The sequence below is a fragment of the Saccharomyces eubayanus genome, chromosome VII (genome assembly GCF_001298625.1).
Source record: "Saccharomyces eubayanus strain FM1318 chromosome VII, whole genome shotgun sequence".
Taxonomy (NCBI): Eukaryota; Fungi; Ascomycota; class Saccharomycetes; order Saccharomycetales; family Saccharomycetaceae; genus Saccharomyces; species Saccharomyces eubayanus.
Genome location: NC_030982.1, coordinates 355,810 through 371,808, shown reverse-complemented (window position 1 = coordinate 371,808; position 15,999 = coordinate 355,810). Strand labels below are relative to the sequence as shown.

At 38.9% G+C, this 15,999-nt stretch overlaps 8 protein-coding genes across 8 annotated transcripts; 3 read left to right on the top strand and 5 right to left on the bottom strand.

Moving 5' to 3' along the window:
* Positions 1–346: 346 nt before the first annotated feature.
* Positions 347–2,902, bottom strand: HSF1 (stress-responsive transcription factor HSF1; the record flags this gene model as incomplete). The annotated part of the gene is made up of 1 exon (XM_018365061.1): positions 347–2,902. The coding sequence occupies one exon, from the start codon at positions 2,900–2,902 to the stop codon at positions 347–349; it is 2,556 nt and encodes an 851-aa protein (XP_018222161.1).
* Positions 2,903–3,551: 649 nt separating this feature from the next.
* MPS2 (Mps2p) lies at positions 3,552–4,715 on the top strand (the record flags this gene model as incomplete). The annotated part of the gene is made up of 1 exon (XM_018365060.1): positions 3,552–4,715. The coding sequence occupies one exon, from the start codon at positions 3,552–3,554 to the stop codon at positions 4,713–4,715; it is 1,164 nt and encodes a 387-aa protein (XP_018222160.1).
* Positions 4,716–7,737: 3,022 nt separating this feature from the next.
* Positions 7,738–9,429, top strand: HNM1 (Hnm1p; the record flags this gene model as incomplete). The annotated part of the gene is made up of 1 exon (XM_018365059.1): positions 7,738–9,429. The coding sequence occupies one exon, from the start codon at positions 7,738–7,740 to the stop codon at positions 9,427–9,429; it is 1,692 nt and encodes a 563-aa protein (XP_018222159.1).
* A 372-nt stretch (positions 9,430–9,801) lies between these two features.
* Positions 9,802–11,358, top strand: DBP3 (RNA-dependent ATPase DBP3; the record flags this gene model as incomplete). Its single annotated transcript, XM_018365058.1, has 1 exon — positions 9,802–11,358. One exon carries the CDS (start codon positions 9,802–9,804, stop codon positions 11,356–11,358), a length of 1,557 nt encoding a protein of 518 aa, XP_018222158.1.
* Positions 11,359–11,540: 182 nt separating this feature from the next.
* Positions 11,541–12,191, bottom strand: KXD1 (Kxd1p; the record flags this gene model as incomplete). Its single annotated transcript, XM_018365057.1, has 1 exon — positions 11,541–12,191. The coding sequence occupies one exon, from the start codon at positions 12,189–12,191 to the stop codon at positions 11,541–11,543; it is 651 nt and encodes a 216-aa protein (XP_018222157.1).
* Positions 12,192–12,613: 422 nt separating this feature from the next.
* MPC1 (pyruvate transporter MPC1) lies at positions 12,614–13,003 on the bottom strand (the record flags this gene model as incomplete). Its single annotated transcript, XM_018365056.1, has 1 exon — positions 12,614–13,003. The coding sequence occupies one exon, from the start codon at positions 13,001–13,003 to the stop codon at positions 12,614–12,616; it is 390 nt and encodes a 129-aa protein (XP_018222156.1).
* A 292-nt stretch (positions 13,004–13,295) lies between these two features.
* On the bottom strand, positions 13,296–14,273 carry DI49_1892 (uncharacterized protein; the record flags this gene model as incomplete). The annotated part of the gene is made up of 1 exon (XM_018365055.1): positions 13,296–14,273. The coding sequence occupies one exon, from the start codon at positions 14,271–14,273 to the stop codon at positions 13,296–13,298; it is 978 nt and encodes a 325-aa protein (XP_018222155.1).
* A 380-nt stretch (positions 14,274–14,653) lies between these two features.
* On the bottom strand, positions 14,654–15,805 carry MIY3 (Miy3p; the record flags this gene model as incomplete). Its single annotated transcript, XM_018365054.1, has 1 exon — positions 14,654–15,805. One exon carries the CDS (start codon positions 15,803–15,805, stop codon positions 14,654–14,656), a length of 1,152 nt encoding a protein of 383 aa, XP_018222154.1.
* Positions 15,806–15,999: the final 194 nt, after the last annotated feature.

Here is a 15,999-nt window from a genome sequence, read left to right as displayed (position 1 = left end):
GATAGAGCAGAAGGGGAGGAATGGATTACTGGTGAGCCAGACGATGAGAAGGCCGTTTTCGTCTTGTCCTGATTACCCTTTCCTCCAGCAGTCAATATAAGTATGCCGGCTTGCGTAAGACGTTCATTGCGACCCCAGCTCACTCGGCAAGCCCTTCTCAGGCTCTAATTAGCTCGAATAATGAGAACTCTTCACGACTCATCGACTTGGCACTTTTCCGGGTGCAGTTCAACCTCGCTCAAGTACGGCGGTGTGCGGTGCGTGGGTGCCGGCGCTCTTCCGCTGTCGTTTTGCACCTTACGCAACTGCTGCTGAGAACATACTATTAACTGGTTATATACGCTACTTAGTGACCTGGGTCTGTGTGCGACTTCTTGGCTCGTTTGGGCTGGCGCTGGTCGTTGTACTCGGCCGGGTCTTGGATCTCGACGATAGCCGGCTCCGGTATTTCCTCCACGTATCTCTTCTTAGCGTTCTCGGTAGGCCTGGCCATCTGGGCGGGACTACCGTGGTCATTAAAGCTTGGCAGGGTATCGCTTGTTTTGCTGCTGTGTGTGGTGCCAAGTTTTATATCGGGGGACGCGCTGGTGCCACCGCCATCATTGTCGTTTAGGGTGTGGTCGTCTACCGCCAGGAAAGACGTCAGTCCACTTCCGCTTCTGCCTGCACTGGCGCTGGCACTGGCACTCCCGTGTTCGTTGTCGTTGTCAGTAGGCATGGGCAATGGGGTAGACCCGCCAGTATTCGAAGGGATAGAATGAACAGAATTGGGAGAGTTGGATTCTCCCGTTAAGTAATCCTGCAAATTGAAACCAGGGCTATTGACATTGGTATTAATCTCTATATTAGAATTGGAGTGCGCTGTGGGGGGGTTCTTGCTGTACGGCTTATTAGGATACCCTGGCGAGAGTATATGGACCATGTTTTCCAAGTTCTGAAGCCTCGCATCTTGTTCGTCTATATTGCGATGTACGTTATCCAGGAATAGATCGCTTTCATTGTGCTTATTGTCATCTGCGATGCTATGGGCATGCGAGTCCTTCTTCAGATCTTCATCAGAAAGCATCGTAAACCTGCTTGGATCAAAGGCGTTTTCGTTCACTTGACTGGTGGGATTTCGTGTAGAGAAATTCTTGAAGTTTGTTTCTTCATCTTCGTCGTCAAACGGAATCTCTGATATTTTGCCATTATTGTTATTATTATTGTTGTTATTATCATTAATATTATTAGATTCGAGATCGAATGGTGCTAGGCTTGGAGTTTCACTGGACGTCGCCGAATTTGCTCTATTTTTCAAAAGGTATCTTTGTTTGTATGGTCTCAATGGTGAGCCAGCATTATTGCTTGAATTGTAGTTTGTGAGATTATTGGCGAGGTTGGTGTTGAATATAATGTCATTTAGTATGTCGTTGTTGTGTTTGATACTTTCGTCCACATTTCTCTTTCTATTACTAGTATTGATGCTACCGCTCTTGTTGCTGTCAACGTCATTATTGGTGCCCATGTTATTACGGGAGTTGGCCGCAGCGTTGATGTATGAATTATGGTCATCGTTTATGAAGGAGTCGTTGGACTGAAGTTCATCTATAGTGCCTGTATTGTCGTGATTTAGCCCGATATTATTCGTGCTATTGAGGTTTTCATTATTGGTTTTTGGATCGCCAAGCCCATCCATGATCATTTTTGGATCCAAGTGTGGTACTATGGATGTTAGAAATCGGAACATTTTCTCTAGGGCTTGTTGTTGTGTTCTGTGTCTTTCTCTTGCCATCATGTTCTCCTTCCACAACAACTCATTATCTTTGTTTATTCTTAACAAATCTTTGGAAATCGCAATTTGATTATACTTTATCTGCTCTAGTTCACCCAAAATTGCAGTAACATCATTCTTATCTCCCAAGGCTGCTTCATTCATTAACCTTAGTGTTTTTCCCTGCAACAAATGACTGTTATTGAAAAAACTGTTACTGCTGTTGTTGCTGTTGACACCTGCAGTACTGTCCAATGAAACACCGCTCCCATTCATAGAGTTACCGTTCCCGCTAGGATTAGTTTGACTATTGGAAGAACCTTTTTGTCTGATGATTTTTTCCAGCAAATCTTCTCTGTCCCTGATGAAATTTTCGTTCTCAAATTGCCATTTGTCGTCTGAACTACTTTGAATGGAACCTGACTTGACATCTTGAACTTTATGCCATCCATACATGTTTAGTTGCCTAACAAAAGAAGCGAAATTGGAATGTTTGAAATACTTGGGTAAAATTTCATGAACGAATTCCTCTCTGTTTGTAACAATAAAAGATTTCCCGTCTAATGCCCACTGTATTAGTTTTGTATTGGAATCATCATTCAGCATGCTCCATAACTTATTGACAAAAGCAGGTCTCGACTTGTGCGATTGATATCTTCTCGTGGCTTGGCGGGGCTGTACGTTAGTAGCTCCACTAGAAGCTGGCGCCCTATATACGGAATGTTGTTGCAATAGATTGGGGGTTTGGCCGTAAGGAACCGGTGGATGCGTGAGTAGCTTAGAAGACAATAAAGTATTATTGGAATTGCTATTCTCTCTGTTATTGTGGTTGTATAGGTTGGTTTGGTAGATCCCCAATGGTGTGCCCCTCCTTACTAGATGTGTGCTAGTGGATGGCTTCCTTGAGTCATTGAAAAAGGAAGGAGAGGGAGCCGGTGACGCTCCAATTTGCGGATCCAGGGATGGGTTAATGATATCTTCAATAGCAGTGGAGGACGTAGTACTCCCCTCGGTACGATCATTGGTGAAAATATCATTTGGTTGCAAGATTTTCTCAATGTCGTCATCATTCAAGCTTGGTAAAGACTCTATACGGGAAGCATCGCTGATGTTTGACTCATTGGTCGCCCCAGTATTTGCAATATTGTTCATGGCGCCAATAATGCAGCTGTTTTTTCCTTTGAACTCTTTGTTTATTCGTTACCACACTATCGTAATACACACCTATCTCTTTGCCTTTCTCTGCCCCAGTGCTGCAGATGCTTACTGAAAAGTGGCAAAAACTCTCTCAAAAATTTCAGTTATCTTGTTTTCGCTGTCAAAAAGATATTGTGGTGCGTGGGTCTCCACCTTCTTCAACAACTTTCTTTGGCTGATAATGCTTGTTTTAAAACAACTGTTTGGCACGGATGGATTGAAGACGATCAGTAGTATACCGCTACATCTTCCCTTGTTGCCCTATGACAAAGACTCCATCGGAGTTTGTCCTTGAAAGAAGGATCACTTTTACTATTAACCAGCCTATTCTCTGCCGGAAACGCGACGCGCAATCGGTTTTTACCATAACATATGTGCATATCATATAGTAGCATCTCAAAGCTCCTTCGCAAAGGCACTGACAGATATAAACATTTTCGGTGGCAGTTGTTTAGTTCACCTAGGCAAGAGTTTCTTCGTTGCTTTTAATTGAAAAACTTATATTGTTAACACGTTTGAAGCTTGCCTTGATTGAATATTTGTTGTGGCGGCTTTTGAATTAAAGAGGTGAAACTTTGAAGGAACTATTCTGGTATTGTTCGCCATGACCTTCGAAACTGATGCATTTGATGCTATTTTTGAATATGCGTGGAGTCAGATTGACAAGCCTATTAGTGGGGATTTCGTATATGGTAAAGATTTACCGAAATTAATTGAGATCATTGAAAATATTTTCCAAGAGGCCCAGAGAAATGGTTCTTATAATCTTCGACTACCTTTACTTTCTGAAACCGATAAAGATTTGTGCCGCACGTTTTCTAATACAAAGACCTTTTTCAAAATACACAAAGACGATTTTGACGATATCTTCTTTAATCTGGTTAATAGGTCTCTTAAGGAAATTCTGGAAAAAACATTTGAAGGTGTGAATTCCATTCCTCGTGATTTTATGAAAAGTCTGGATCTAGACTTGCCTTCCAAATCCCTTGTTGAGAATAAGGGCAATAGCATTCAAGAACCCATATCTTTAACTCCGCCGGCTAAACATACCGAGTCACCAATCAAACGATTCGGTCAAAGTAATACAAGAAATACGTTGAAAGTGCAAGTAGAGGATTTACAAAGGGAACTGAACATGAAGCAAAATTTATTGCTGGAAAACGAAAGACAGGTAAACGAATTGAAAAGAAGGTTAAAGACATACCAACAAAAGTATGCTTCCATACAAGAGCAATTTAACGATTTACAAAAAAATAGACAAATAGAAACCAATCAATGTAAACCTCAAACTGCGGATGCTGAATCACATGTGGCTGTCGGAATTGATCAAGAAGCCATTCTGGAAGAATTCAAAAGAAGATTACAAAAACAAACAGAGACCATCTCTACCTTGAAAGATCAAATACGGCAAGAAAGAGTAACAAATTACAATAACGACAAAACTTTGTTTATAAAACGCAAGCCTTCAACTTCTAAACACGCATCTAAGAGTTTCGCAGACACGTTTTCACTTAATCTATGGATAAATGCAATAATAAGAACGATAATTTGCCTCACTTTAATAATTGGTGTCTTGTCATACGTTATGAAATATTTATATAGCTCTGATGCGCCAACACAAAACTCAAGATTGCAATTGTCATGGTGGGAGAGTAATGGCATATTAAGTAAAATCGTGTGGTTTTTTCAAGATCAGACAGATTTAGAAATTGAGTACTCTTCAAATGCCGAAATAGATGATGCATATAGCCGAGTATTCGGTATATAGCCCTTAGCCTATTTAACATTCTGCTCAATAATCAACCGCTCACTCATATAAGCTCCTTCAAACATCCTTTAGTACAAGAAAGCTCATAGTTGTGCGTAGTTTACGATCGCTAGTCCTAAGTTTTTTTTTCTGAATTTTTTTTTTTCTCATGTCAGTCGCCCTCGGCAACAAAGACTTTTTGCTTTTGAAAGTATAAAAAGGGACCATCCTGTCCAAATAAATTTGTTTCTCCTCTCTATTTCTCCTTGCTATAAACAAATAAACCTAAAAATATGATAACAAGATCCTTGGGCTTCCACAAGTCGAGGATAACAAACTAACACGGCTAATACTTCTGGGCTAATGTTTTATATCTCATATGAGTTCATGTGATATATTACGTTAACCAGTTCAGAACATGTAAGCTTTCGATTTGAGAAAAGAAACTGGATGAAAGAGATGTATTTATTTAGTGATGATACTGCCGATTCTGGCATTCCAAAAAGTGACTAGCGTTATAAATGCAATGTTGTCAACTTAAATTACACCATCTTTCGGGGCTGATTATTAAGTACATCTTATTTTTTCCTGTCTTCTTTTTTTAAACGCTTTTCTTGTAGTTGCACTAAATTGATGCCTCTTGTGATATCAGCATTTGAGCCCCAAAAATATGCGTCGCAGGCTAGTAGTGCTATTAGGATTTTTAGAGAAGTACATACAGTAATAGACTGTTTCAACCCATACATATTATAGCATCCGTACCTTTCTTCTTCAAACGAGTTACCAAAAATAATTCTTGTGGGCTGCCGGCCTATTTTCATCATCGGACGCGACTTCCATGATCACGAGTTCCAGAGCACATCGCGGTAACAATGAAATAACGTTTAAGATACACATAAACTTTTGAAACTATTGGATATATTGATAATACATTTCGGTTTTGGATCCCCATAAGACAACCAAGCAAATTAAGATCACAATGGCTGCTGAGTATGTACCCTAATAATTCTATTCTACAACTATATTTCCTGTAACGCACAGAGATGTATACCGGTTTTTACAAGTTACATTGAAAAAAGAAAACTGAGAGTAAGAGTGCTTTGATAGCATTCGTACTCACGCTTAACACTACCATTAAATTTGTTGATTCACAACACGAATTTCCGTAGGGGATTACCTTTAACAAGGTCAAAGACAATTTTAGTTGATTATTGAGAAATATCTGGCTTGTCACGAAACTTTCACCGTTAAATAATCTCTTTTGATTTGGATATTCTCAAGCTTTATCTCCTAAGTGTCTCTGTTTTACTCCCTTCATTCGAATGAAAGTGGTGTTTTCAATTCGATGTGACTGTAGAAAAAAGTATGCTTGATGCTTACATGAAGTTATTTCATCATCCGTTCAAACATGCTAACAAGATATATCAACTTTTCAATCGTTGTTTCATTGCAGAAAAATCTTGACCCCAGAATCTCAATTGAAGAAGTCCAAGGCTCAACAAAAGACTGCTGAACAAGTCGCTGTTGAAAGAGCTGCTCGTAAGGCCGTATGTTAAATTTTGCTTTTATTTATACAGGGACAGAATGATTTTTTACCGATATGAATGTGAGTTCACATACATGGATTTGCTGTTAATTTGATAATTAGCAACGCAACAGCCACCCTGTTTCTTTATCTCTGGTATTCTCAACTACTGTGTTTTTTACCCTCCTTTGTTTTTCTCATTTTATGATGAAAACCCTTTGTATCCCAATACATGTTCGACTAGTCACTGACGATGCTGTCGTAACTTATCACCATCTTTCGACTGATATTATAAGAAAAAAATAGAGAGTGAAACATATTAATAGTTGTGATAACAAGGTTGGAAGCACCGTGCTGTAACGATCGCCGTGTGTGACATCATTAAAGTAAAAACAACCTCGGGTGCCCGTAGCATAAAATTTCGCCATTTGAAGTCCATTTTACTAACATAAATTAATCACGTTTTACTTTTTTATTTTTTATTCAGGCCAACAAGGAAAAGAGAGCCATCATTTTGGAAAGAAACGCCGCTTACCAAAAGGAATACGAAACTGCTGAAAGAGACATTATTCAAGCCAAGCGTGATGCTAAGGCTGCTGGTTCTTACTACGTTGAAGCTCAACGTAAGTTAGTCTTCGTTGTTAGAATCAAGGGTATCAACAAGATCCCACCTAAGCCAAGAAAGGTTCTACAATTGCTAAGATTGACTAGAATCAACTCCGGTACCTTCGTCAAGGTCACCAAGGCCACTTTGGAATTGTTGAAGTTGATTGAACCATACGTTGCTTACGGTTACCCATCCTACTCCACCATCAGACAATTAGTCTACAAGAGAGGTTTCGGTAAGATCAACAAGCAAAGAGTCCCATTGTCCGACAACGCTATCATTGAAGCTAACTTGGGTAAGTACGGAATCTTGTCTATTGACGATTTGATTCACGAAATCATCACCGTTGGCCCACACTTCAAGCAAGCCAACAACTTTTTGTGGCCATTCAAGTTGTCCAACCCATCTGGTGGTTGGGGTGTCCCAAGAAAGTTCAAGCACTTTGTCCAAGGTGGTTCTTTCGGTAACCGTGAAGAATTCATCAACAAGTTGATCAAGTCCATGAACTAAGCTGGTTGAAAACTCTACCATGATATTACTATACCTATTTTGTCTATAGTTTTATATATTTCTGTTGTTAACTAGTTTGTATATTGTACCTTTAAAATTAATTTGGGATTCTCGTCACTAGCGACCTGTAGTTGGCTTTTTTTTTTTTTCATTTTTTCACATGCATGTATAGTGAAAAAAGCCGAGATAAGCTAATATGACTTCTTTCATATGCCGATAGAGCAGCCCTTGACAAATTTATTTAAAACCTCTTCGAAGGCCGGCAACTCAAGAACAAAGTGTCTGCGCATGTAATATCCAGCTTACAAAAAGAAAGGAAAATATCAGCATTGGACTTTTTAGAGAATATCTGTAGTGTTACTTATTCATTCACTTACTAAGAGGTGGATATATTAAAAAGGATGGGTACCCGAAATGATAACGTCTCCGGTGACTACATGGATCCGGATCAGTCTTCCAATACTTACGTGCACAAAAGAGATGTGAGAGTCGCGGAGGAATTCGAGCCATCGGACGATGCGGATGGAAAGGGGGTTGTGGCCGCAGATGGTGAAGTACATTTGAGGAAGTCATTTTCCTTATGGTCGATCCTTGGTGTGGGGTTCGGTCTAACCAACTCCTGGTTCGGTATCTCTGCCTCAATGGTTGCCGGTATATCTTCTGGTGGGCCCATGATGATTGTTTATGGTATAGTAATCGTTGCACTGATATCGGTTTGTATCGGTACTTCGTTGGGTGAATTATCATCCGCGTATCCCCATGCTGGTGGTCAGTTTTGGTGGTCGTTGAAACTAGCCCCTCCAAAATATAAAAGATTTGCGGCTTACATGTGTGGTTCCTTTGCCTACGCGGGATCTGTGTTTACAAGTGCTTCGACTACATTGTCTGTTGCGACAGAAGTTGTTGGTATGTACGCGTTAATGAATCCTAATTTTACTCCAAAAAGGTGGCATGTATTTGTTTGTTTTGAATTGCTACATCTGTTTTTAATGCTGTTCAACTGTTATGGTAAATCATTACCACTAATTTCATCTTCATCCCTATACATATCGCTTTTGTCCTTTTTCACAATTACAATAACAGTTTTGGCATGCTCCCATGGCAAATTTAACGACGCAAAGTTTGTTTTTGCTACATTCTATAACGAGACTGGCTGGAAAAATGGTGGCATTGCCTTTATCGTTGGTTTGATTAACCCAGCTTGGTCATTTTCATGTCTTGATTGTGCAACTCATATGGCTTTTGAAGTAGAGAAACCGGAAAGAGTCATTCCTATTGCTATCATGGGCACAGTTGCAATCGGTTTTGTTACTTCATTGTGCTATGTTATCGCTATGTTTTTCTCTATCAAAGATCTGGATGCTGTCTTGTCATCCACGACAGGGGCGCCAATTCTGGACATCTACAATCAAGCTTTGAATAATAAATCTGGTGCGATTTTCCTTGGTTGCTTGGTTTTGTTTACATCTTTTGGTTGTGTTATTGCCTGTCACACCTGGCAAGCAAGATTGTGTTGGTCATTTTCTAGGGACAATGGTCTCCCATTATCCCGCTTGTGGTCACAAGTCAATCCACATACTGGTGTGCCTTTGAATGCTCATCTGATGTCATGTGCTTGGATATCCTTGATTGGTCTGCTTTACTTGGCCTCTAGTACAGCTTTCCAGTCCTTAATAACAGGTTGTATTGCATTTTTGTTATTATCCTACGTTATTCCCGTAATATGTTTACTTGCCAAGAAACGTGACATCGCACATGGACCATTCTGGCTCGGCAAATTTGGCTTCTTTTCAAACATTGTTCTATTGGGTTGGACTGTTTTTTCTGTAGTATTTTTTTCCTTCCCACCAGTTTTACCTGTAACAAAGGATAACATGAACTATGTTTGTGTGGTCATTGTCGGTTATAGTGCGTACTCAGTTCTTTATTGGAGGTACAAGGGTAAGAACGAATTTCATGCCGTTGAAGAAACTGAAAATGAACAAGACGATTTTGCTGATAATTTTGAAACCGTCGAAGACAGCCGTGAGTTTTCTCTTGCGGCCTCTGACGTTGAACTAGAAACTGAAAATATTCGCTGGGGGGAGAAATAATAAACTTGTATTATTCGTTTTGAGGTCATTATTTATTTAAGTACATAAATTGCATTGAAAAAATAAAAGTAAAGAATTTTATCCTGTGTTTTATTGTTATTGTAGATCAATGTCCTTGAGAAACAATGACAGGCACTTACTTACACATCAGTCTTTTTAGACTTCGCGCTTTGATGTGACTGCAATTCACAAATTTTTAGAATAGTTTTACGGAAAAAAAGAAATGAAAAATTTTTCACCTCATCGCTTAAGAAAAAAAAATCAATAATAATAGTTAGGCAGCTATATAATAGTACTACAATTTTACCTTAATTTTCTTCTAATAGCTTTTGAAAAATCGCAAGTAGCCATAACCTAATACATAAGCAAAAAATGACAAAAGAAGAAATCAAAGAAAAAAAGAGAAGAGTTGTAGATGAACAAGTAATCGAAAAGAAGAAGAGTAAGAAACATAAGAAGGACAAAAAGGAAAAGAAGGATAAAAAGCACAAAAAGGAGAAGAAGAGTGAGGACAAGCAAGTTGAAGCACCAAAGAAAGAAGCTGAGAAGAAAATAGAATCTACCCCTGCAGCTACTAACGAATTTTACGTTCAGAGTGAAACCTTGACTAATGTTCCACAATCCGAAATTGACGACTTTTTCAAAGAAAACGAAGTTGCCATTGAAGATCCATTAAAGCTGAATTTGCGTCCTTTATTATCATTTGACCATCTTTCCTTGGATTCCTCTATTCAAGCCGAAATTTCTAAGTTCCCAAAGCCAACACCTATTCAAGCAGTTGCCTGGCCATATTTGTTGTCTGGTAAGGATGTCGTTGGTGTTGCTGAAACCGGTTCTGGTAAGACATTTGCCTTTGGTGTCCCAGCTATTAGCCATTTAATGAACGACAAAAAGAAAAGAGGTATTCAGGTTCTGGTCGTTTCCCCAACTAGAGAATTGGCCTCTCAAATTTACGATAATTTGATCATTCTGACCAACAAAGTTGGCTTGCAATGTTGTTGTGTATATGGTGGTGTCCCAAAGGACGAACAGAGAAATCAGCTGAAAAAATCTCAAGTAGTAGTTGCTACACCTGGTAGATTATTAGATTTATTACAGGAAGGTTCCGTTGACCTCTCTCAGGTAAACTACTTGGTTTTAGATGAAGGTGATAGGATGTTGGAGAAAGGTTTTGAAGAAGATATTAAGAATATCATTAGAGAAACTGATGCGTCCAAAAGACAGACTTTGATGTTTACCGCTACTTGGCCAAAGGAAGTCCGTGAGTTGGCCTCTTCTTTCATGAAGGACCCAATCAGGGTATCTATTGGTAACACAGATCAATTAACTGCTAACAAGAAAATTACACAAATCGTTGAAGTTGTGGATCCCCGTGGTAAAGAAAGAAAATTATTGGAATTATTGAAAAAATATCATTCCGGTTCAAAAAAGAATGAAAAAGTTTTGATTTTTGCTCTTTACAAGAAGGAAGCTACTCGTGTGGAAAGAAATCTGAAATACAATGGGTACAATGTTGCTGCTATTCACGGTGATTTATCACAACAGCAAAGAACACAAGCTTTGAGTGAATTCAAGAGCGGTAAGTCTAATTTGTTATTGGCTACCGATGTTGCTGCAAGAGGTTTGGATATACCCAATGTTAAGACCGTTATTAATTTAACTTTTCCATTGACTGTAGAAGACTACGTCCATAGAATCGGTAGAACCGGTAGAGCTGGCCAAACAGGTACTGCTCATACTTTGTTCACCGAACAAGAAAAGCATTTGGCTGGTGGTTTAGTTAACGTTTTAAACGGTGCTAATCAACCTGTTCCTGAGGATTTGATAAAGTTCGGTACTCACACTAAAAAGAAAGAGCACAGTGCTTATGGTTCATTCTTCAAGGATGTTGATTTGACCAAAAAGCCAAAGAAAACTACTTTTGATTAGAGTTTAACTTTTTCATCTCTTGCCTTTTCCACTCAATAGTTTATTGAGAAAATAAAAAATTAAAAAAACTTTGTAAATTATTATTATAGCTACCTGCTTTCACTTATCATTAATATTATTCAAAGTGATGTTTACATATATTATACATACCTTTAAAAAACAATATGCGTTTCAGTACATTATTAGTCATTGTCTTCATTCAGTTTCCGTTCTAGTACTTTCTCTCTCGCCTGATTAAATTCAATGGGGAAATCGATTCTTAAAGCAGAGTTTAAGTAATCGATGTTTTTCCTAGAAGTTTCTAGATCATGTTTAATTCTTTTTGAAGTACCTACCCCGTTCTCAAATTTTCCCTGCAATTGAGCTAATCTGATTTTCGTTTCATCAATATGTTGCTTAAGTTCTAAGCTCTTGGAATTTATGATAGCAGAAGTCTTGGTCTGTAGGGATAAAGATTCCGAAAAGTCTGTAGAGTCAATAGATTGTTTGAGTGAATCGAAGATGTACCTGGAAACGTCGAATATCGGGCCAGGATCTTGAGCATCTGTAAGCAATAAATTGCTTGGTTGAGGAATATCATTATCCAAAAATAAATCTTCGTCTACAATAGAGTGGTTGTCCATCTCATGCGCCTCTGCAACATTAGAAATACTACTCCTATCGCTATCAAGATTACTGCTTGAATTGCTACTGGTACTGATTGAATCATGGAAAGAGCTGGACATTTCCTCCGTAATAGGTATCGCATACGTTTGAGAGTTGATACTAGGTGTTAGAGAATGAACCGCCGAAAACGTTTCATCATCATTCTCCTCCAATAAGTCGCTCATCATTAGGCTGCGTCGAAGGGTCTAATCATTTCCAAACCCCCCCCCTTCCAGTAGTCTGTTTTTACCATGGGGTTAGCAGAAAACACCTCTTAGTAAAAAATGGTCTTTTTTAGCTTTTTAGAAAGGCTGACTAAATATAACCAGCATGAGGAAAGAAAACGTTTGATAGAGAATTGTTTGAATAAAGACATATTTATTTGAGTTACTTAGTGATATATCACCTTATTTATTTGGGCATTGAAGTCGGCTTTCTAAATAAAATAAAACAAAACTTATTGAGAAATAGTTCTATAGCATGCATATATGGGAAGAGTAAAAGAGAGAAAGAAGCCGTATGATTGTATGGGCATTCTTTGTTCTTCTAGTTTTCACTTGTTTTCGTTGTGCTTTTCTATTCACTTGCTTTGGTCTGGTAGACTTTTCTATTACTTGCTTGGCTTCTCTTTCTCCTTCCATTCTTTTTCTAAAATCTTTTTCTCCTCGTCAGTTGTGAAGTATGTGTATTTGACAAATCTATAGCCTTGACCTAATTGTGCAGTTTCATTGATCAAGTGACATCCAAACAGCAAATAGTTTTTGGGTGTCACTGCAAGAGCGTACTTCATAAAAACGCCTGAATAGGTAATTAAAGCGAAGGTCATTGGACCTGAGATTCGCGTTGGATCTTTCTTCAAGTCATATATGGCAGCAATTGGGATACCAAAATTGGATACTGGCCCCCAGAAGTGTGTGGTGAAGACGTATTTCAAAGTCTCCTTATTAATGTATTTCTGAATAAATGAGCGTGTTGCAGCACGTTGGATAGGTTGAGACATTCTTTCTTGGTTACCGTATCTTTAGATTCTATATGTATACAGTTAGATAATAGCAACTTATATCGACAAAGGAAGAGAAAGATTTGCAAATCTCTTGGGGAAGGAAGCGGAGAAGACAAGTTGCTATGACTATTCCTTCTTGACTTGAACGCTTTCCTCATTCGGGTGGGTTAGAGCGGGGGGCCGTCGCAAAAGAGAACTTGACAAGTCATGTACAAAGGAAAATACATTTCCGGTAAGCTAGTATGGAGTATTTATGTTGCTATACAGCATTAAATAGCTGGACGATACTCTAATTTGACAGTAGGCGATCTAGAAGCAGAATGATTATTAGTAATATCCACGCGCTGTTGGATTGTCCAGGTGAAGTCGCATTTCTCTTGATTTTAGAAGAGGAAATGAGCATGTGTTCCGTCTTGGCCCTGCTTCTTATCTTTTTTACTCTAATGATTTCAAATTCTAAGTCCTCTTCCACTTCTTCTTCTTCTTCTACCTTCTTTCTGTCCTCTTCTTCTTCTTTTTCTGTGGTATCTGTATTGGTTTCTTCTTGGAAAGAGTTTGTTTGCAAAAGCTTCCCTCTAAGGTTACCATCAGCCTTCTGGTGCGACTTGCTGTCTTCTTCCCTTAATTTAAGGACGGAAAACCTGCCTCCTCGAGTCTTTATGGCCCCAGTCTCGCAACACTCCTGAATACTTCCAGTTTGAATACTAGCTTCAGATAGACCATACCAACTTGATTCACTATCGTCCGCAAGTTTTGAATGAACCGGGGAAGAGGGCAATACGGAATTGTTCTGAAATGTTATATTTGCAATAGTGCACCTGATTAGTTCCCTTTCTTCATCAAAATACTCGAGTTTGATTTGAAAAATCAACTTGGCGGCTAAATTTTGGCTATCGTGTAAAGAGCGGTTAACAACTGCAATCAAGCCAAATATATCGCCACTTTTTAAATCGACTTCATCATGTGGTCCATCAGATTCTAAATTAACAATACCACTTTCACTATCCAAGTCTCGAATACAGATTCGTATTTGTTCTATGGAAGGAACACTTTGAATTTTTGGTTTTGGTGTCTTGATACATAACATGGCATGTCTCTTCCCTAATTCAGGTTCATCGAAATAAAGATTATTTGGCCCACTCAGCCTCTTCTTATCATTACGACTGGATCGACCAATTATTTTACATAGACCTTGTGTGGTTTCTGTATCCTCTATGGCGAAAACAAAAGTTCTTGTATCTCCCATTATCTTATTATCTGCTCTCATACACTCACTTAATAACAAGTACCAGTATTGCTTGGAAATTACAGCACGAAACCCAAGCTATTGACCACTTATAGGTAGTGTTACTGTATTGTTTTAGTATTGCAAAAAAGGTAAATCTCGGATACAATGTATTGTTCGGAGTTGCTTTCCTCTTTAAGCGTTTTAATTTGAAGCGGGACCAAAAATAATAGTGAAATACAATGCTATTAAGAGGTGCTACTACATATAGGTTTGAGTAAGACATGATGAAAGAAAGTACACATATACAAATTACAGAATAAAAAAAAATAAAGCACTAGCATTCCGGCGTAAGAGAAAGCAATTCTATAAGGAACAAAAAAATAACAAAGAAATACAAATACAAAAGACGGGATAACGTTTCACATGATGACACAGCTTTTCTTCAACTTGTCTCTTTTCCTGTCTTTACCATCTTTATTTCCGTTGTGGGAGAGGAACTTGCTTTTCTTTGAAGGCTTCTCGGGTCTTTCAAATCTTTCTCTTGGATTGTTCCCACTACGATTTGCATAACCATTCTGCATATTGTTTGCCGCCCGCATGTCTTCCTGCTCTTGTAACCTCCTAGCCAACTCCTCATCATCTTCGATCTGTTGCACCCCACTTGCCCCGCTATTAGCTTGATCACTGGCTGCTCTACCTGCGTGCTGATCACTAAAGGGGTTGGAGATGTAGGATTCATTCTGTCCTGTAGTTGTTGTATTAGTTCTTTCCAGACTTGTAGGAATAAAGTTGCCCGTATAAAATGCATCTTGAGATCCGTTAACAGACTTCAGCGATTGCCAAGTTATGTCCCTGCGGTTTCTGTAAGTCGGGTCGGTAACTAAAGTAAATAGTTCGCTATTATTCTTATACAGTGTGCAAAAATGATCATTTCTGAACAGCACGGCATAGGACCTTTCTACTAAAATTTCTTTTAGATGATTCAACCCATAATCAGTCAATTGAGTGGCAGACCTCGCCAAAAAGGATTTCAAGTAAGTTGAGTCTGATTGGATTTGTTCAGCGTTTTCAAATTGAGCATTGTTTTTCTGAATCTCATATGACTGCACTAAGGCCTTTTGGGCACCCATATAGGAATATTTGGAGACATGTTCGTAAGCGCTAGGATCATTGTCTCCATCTATTATCCAGCCATGGACGATACCGACGTTATACAGTCTGAAAATTGACATTTCCATTCCATCTTCGAAAGACCCATTGAATTCCGGGTTAATGTTCAGCCCGCTATATAGCTGGGGAAGAATCTGTAATAACTGTTCTCTATCAACATTGGAGCCGTTGGGATTTTGAACACCGATATCGGCTAGAGTTTGCACAAGCTCATTAAGCGTAACCGTTTCTTTGCTTCTCACCAGATTGGAGAGCCCCAGAGCATAGCGAGCATGGACGGGTGAGATCAATAAAACGTTAGCCAATGCAATCAGCGCACACGCACCTTGTCCATTCTGAAGTAGTATCTTGAACTGAGTTCCATTTATTTGAACAATTTTAGTTAAGAACGAGACGTCCATCTTTGCCTGTTTCTGTAAAAGATAGTAGTGGTACTCGAGGATTGTCACGTTTTTCAATCAACGAATAGAGCTTCGCTTGCTTTCTTGCTGTTCAGTCAATTCGCTAGCTCTGAGACTGTTTCAACCTTTCCCTCACTGACATAGTTGTTCCCCTGATCCCGCACCGTGTCAGAAAAAAAATGACAAATTTGATT